The sequence below is a fragment of the Salvelinus sp. IW2-2015 genome, unplaced genomic scaffold (genome assembly GCF_002910315.2).
Source record: "Salvelinus sp. IW2-2015 unplaced genomic scaffold, ASM291031v2 Un_scaffold1586, whole genome shotgun sequence".
Lineage (NCBI taxonomy): Eukaryota > Metazoa > Chordata > Actinopteri > Salmoniformes > Salmonidae > Salvelinus > Salvelinus sp. IW2-2015.
Genome location: NW_019943010.1, coordinates 145,696 through 149,863, shown reverse-complemented (window position 1 = coordinate 149,863; position 4,168 = coordinate 145,696). Strand labels below are relative to the sequence as shown.

At 41.6% G+C, this 4,168-nt stretch overlaps 1 protein-coding gene and 1 long non-coding RNA gene across 2 annotated transcripts in view; both read left to right on the top strand.

Moving 5' to 3' along the window:
• Window positions 1-2,658, top strand: part of LOC112071328 (uncharacterized) — a 22,365-nt gene extending 19,707 nt beyond the window's left edge. Inside the window, exons 2-3 of the long non-coding RNA XR_011475824.1 lie at window positions 2,175-2,462; window positions 2,616-2,658. This is a non-coding gene — a long non-coding RNA (uncharacterized lncRNA). The remainder of the gene's footprint in view (window positions 1-2,174; window positions 2,463-2,615) is intronic.
• A 52-nt stretch (window positions 2,659-2,710) lies between these two features.
• Window positions 2,711-4,168, top strand: part of LOC112071332 (uncharacterized) — a gene marked incomplete at its 5' end in the record, with an annotated part of 21,847 nt that continues 20,389 nt past the window's right edge. Inside the window, 3 exons of the mRNA XM_070439350.1 lie at window positions 2,711-2,974; window positions 3,128-3,400; window positions 3,549-3,623. Coding sequence (XP_070295451.1) covers window positions 2,711-2,974; window positions 3,128-3,400; window positions 3,549-3,623 — 612 coding nt within the window. The remainder of the gene's footprint in view (window positions 2,975-3,127; window positions 3,401-3,548; window positions 3,624-4,168) is intronic.

Below are 4,168 nucleotides of genomic sequence, written 5' to 3'. Positions count from 1 at the left end.
AAAAAAAATATTTAATCCCTTTTAGAATATGGCTGTAACGCAACAAAATGGGGAAAAAGTCAAGGGGTCTGAATACTTCCCGAATGCTCTGTATGTGAAGAATACYTAGGATAGAATAGTTAATGTACAGCAATAGTTGAATAGGATGGCCTTAACTAGAATARAGTATATACATATGAAGTGGGTTAAACAGWATGTAAACATTACTAAAGTGACCAGTGTTCCATCCATGTCTATGTTGTACCTTGGCTGCAGAGGGAACGAGAGGCCTGAACTTGACCAGGCCATGAATCTGTACAGGAAAGCACATTAAGCTATAGATGGATGGATGGATAGACCGTATGTGTTCTTTTTTGTGTGTTTTTTGTTTCCAAAATGTTCCCTTGTGAACAAAGAAAATGAAATGTAGGAACTGGGAAGGAACTTGTGTTTGGAGAGAGTTGAGTAATTGACTAGACTGGTGGGGGTCGGGCTGGTGGGGGTCAAGAGTTGTTCATTTGTTAGGCTATTGGTTAAAGGTGCAACACAATATTTATTATTGAATTACCTTTGATCAAGTTTAGTGTCACGCCCTGACCTTAGTTATCTCTGTTTTCGTTATTATTTTGGTTAGGTCAGGGTGTGACGAGGGTGGGTATGCTTGTTTTGTCTTGTCTAGGGTTTTTGTATATCTAGGAGGTTTTGTAAGTCTATGTATATGTATGTCTATGGTGGCCTGAATTGGTTCCCAATCAGAGGCAGCTGTTTATCGTTGTTTCTGATTGGGGATCCTATTTAGGTTGCCATTTTCCCTTTTGGTTTCGTGGGTTTTTGTCTATGTGTAGTTGCCTGTCAGCACTCGTTTAGTATAGCGTTTGGTTTGTTCAGTGTTCTTTCTTTAATAAAAGAAGTATGTATGCTTACCACGCTGCGCCTTGGTCTCCTCCATACAACGAACGTGACATTTAGTCTTATGAATCACTTAAACATATTTAATATTGATTTCTTACCTAGCTTGATGATTGTGGGCATCTGTGCTTACTTTMTTTTTGTTCTAAATAGAGACAGCCAAGTGTATTGTGTAAAAATTGGCTTTAGACGCCCAAACAAATGTTGGGACCCCCAGACGCCCGGCTAAGTTATTTCCCACCCACTTCTAAAAACAAAGTGGTGCCCCCGGAAATAAGTTATGATGAACTTCCCAGGGTGGTGAAAGTGCACGCAATCTTAATGCTCCTTTCCAATAAATATTGAGGGTCTTATTCTTGTGACATGATTATCGATACTTGACTGCCGTAATAATGTCATCATGTAGACTAGCCTACCAGCACAGCACTGTATCTGAGAGCTGTTGGCTAGAACCCACGTGCCAAGACCAGAGTAGGCATTTTTGTTTTTGTTACAAAACTATCAATAGAGTTGAAAATACGCTGGAAACATATTGAACTTTAGATTTTTATTCCCYTACATGAAAATGTAAMCGAAAAAGTACATTTAGTGTGATTTTGATTAGGATCCCCATTAGCCGACGCCAATGGTGACATTACAGACAAAATACTTTACAATTTACATACATTTAAAAACATMAACATGTAGTGTGTGTGCATCTATCAGTTACACATACATATCAGTACATACACACAACAAGTAGGTCACATAGGGGAGAGGCGTTGTGCCATGAGGTGTAGATTTATTTGTTGTTTTTAAACCAGGTTTGCTGTTCACTTGCCCTATATAAGATGGAAGGGAGTTCCATACACGCATGTGCACTACATCATCACACACAGCCTTTTATCCTCAAAAAGTCTGTTTGATGGAAACATCTCTCTGGTGGGAGAATTTGCATATTGTTTTATGCAGATTTAGAATAATAGCATGAAACTCTGTTGCAGATTGGATGGAAACCTAGCTAGTGATATGATAGTGGACAGGGTGTAGACAAAGACTTTAATCTGTAGTGTAGTCTAGATACATTTCTGCTCCAGTAGTGGTGGTGAGGGGGGACATACTAATCAAAGTGGGCTGTCTACATAGACCAGATACACCCAACAKGCAGAATTCTWGACATAAACAGTAAAGGTTGATAATAATGACAGTTCAATGCCAATAGGGTTAGGACTACATATTTATACCCTAATGTGTTATCCTGGACACATTGATACTCTGATACATGTATGAAATGTCTGCTTTTCCAGAGGATCGTTATCATAAAGTGGACYGTGAGCTGGTGTTGACACCGGACAAGTCCACAGTGCCTGACTCCATCACAAGCATCCTATGGAAGCATGGGAAGGACAAGGTGGCAGAGTGGGACAATGATTTTGGTGGTCTGGACATCTATGCTGCCTTCAAAAACCGTACAACCCTGYACCAGACTACTGGAGAGCTGAGAATCAGTGGATTGAAGAAAACAGACATTGGAGTTTATTCTGTGGAGTTCAACAGCAAACTGCTTGACAAGACATATACACTGTCTGTTATCAGTAAGTGTGTGTGTGTGTGTGTGTGTGTGCGTGTGTGTGTGTACGTAAATGTGTGTATGTGTGTGTGTGGTCGTGTAGAAACAGCAGGTTATGTATTGTAGTGCCTCACAAGTATTTCCCCAAATGATTCCTGTTTCTTTCCTCTATTTACAGAGGCAGTCCCCAAACCCACAATCACTTCTTCCTGTAACGCCAACCTAACCTCCTGCACTCTGACCTGTGAGGGCAACACCACTGATGCTGAACCNGTGAGCTGGTGTTGACACCGGACAAGTCCACAGTGCCTGACTCCATCACAAGCATCCTATGGAAGCATGGGAAGGACAAGGTGGCAGAGTGGGACAATGATTTTGGTGGTCTGGACATCTATGCTGCCTTCAAAAACCGTACAACCCTGYACCAGACTACTGGAGAGCTGAGAATCAGTGGATTGAAGAAAACAGACATTGGAGTTTATTCTGTGGAGTTCAACAGCAAACTGCTTGACAAGACATATACACTGTCTGTTATCAGTAAGTGTGTGTGTGTGTGTGTGTGTGTGCGTGTGTGTGTGTACGTAAATGTGTGTATGTGTGTGTGTGGTCGTGTAGAAACAGCAGGTTATGTATTGTAGTGCCTCACAAGTATTTCCCCAAATGATTCCTGTTTCTTTCCTCTATTTACAGAGGCAGTCCCCAAACCCACAATCACTTCTTCCTGTAACGCCAACCTAACCTCCTGCACTCTGACCTGTGAGGGCAACACCACTGATGCTGAACCCATCACCTACAGATGGAAAGTGGGAGAGGGGGCGTGGGAGGTCGGAGTAGAACAGCTGATTGTCTCTAAGAGCGACACTGGCAAATCAACCAATGGTTACAAGTACACCTGCAAGCTGAATAACTATGTTAGTGGGGAAGGGGAAGTCAGTGAGCCAGTTGGAGAGCTGTTTGGTCCAGGTGAGTGGACACTCATAAGTGTGTTACAGTCTTATGTATTGATATGTCAGTAACACTGCTAGTGTTGTAGGACATTTTGAATGCTGCATTATGTTGAATTCCTGATCAACTCCTGTCAAAGTATCAATAAAAAATGTTTTCATTTCAGAGCCTTCCAATACCAGTGCTATTGTTGTTGGTGTTATCGTTACCATATTAGTGCTTGTTGCCATCGCCATAACAGGTAAGAACAGCACGTCTATAGTAACAGAGCACTGCACATGTACATAGTTGTGAAGCACAGATTGACATAACAGCAGCAACAACAGTGAGSTATACCCCCTGAAGGGGATACCTGTTCTACCTGTATTTACAGTAKTGTTCAGGCTACTGTTACAGTCAAGACAAGGGGTTAGATGCACCACCTTGTCACACTGACCTTAGAGATCCCTGTTTATTCTCTATATTTTGGTTAGGTCAGGGTGTGATTAGGGTGGGTACTCTAGTTTTTGTATATCTATGTTTTCTTTTTCTTTGTATGGTTCCCAATCAGAGGCAGCTGTCTATCGTTGTCTCTGATTGGGGATCATATTTAGGCAGCCTTTTTTCCCACCTTCTGTTGTGGGATCTTGTCTATGTTTGGTTGCATGTATTTTGCACGACGAAGCTTTTTGTTCGTTGTATTGTTTATWGTTTTTTTTGCTGGTTCACATTTTTAATAAATATGATGACCCCAAATCACCTGCGCCTTGGTCTACCCTTAACTACGAACGTTACAGAAGATCCCAC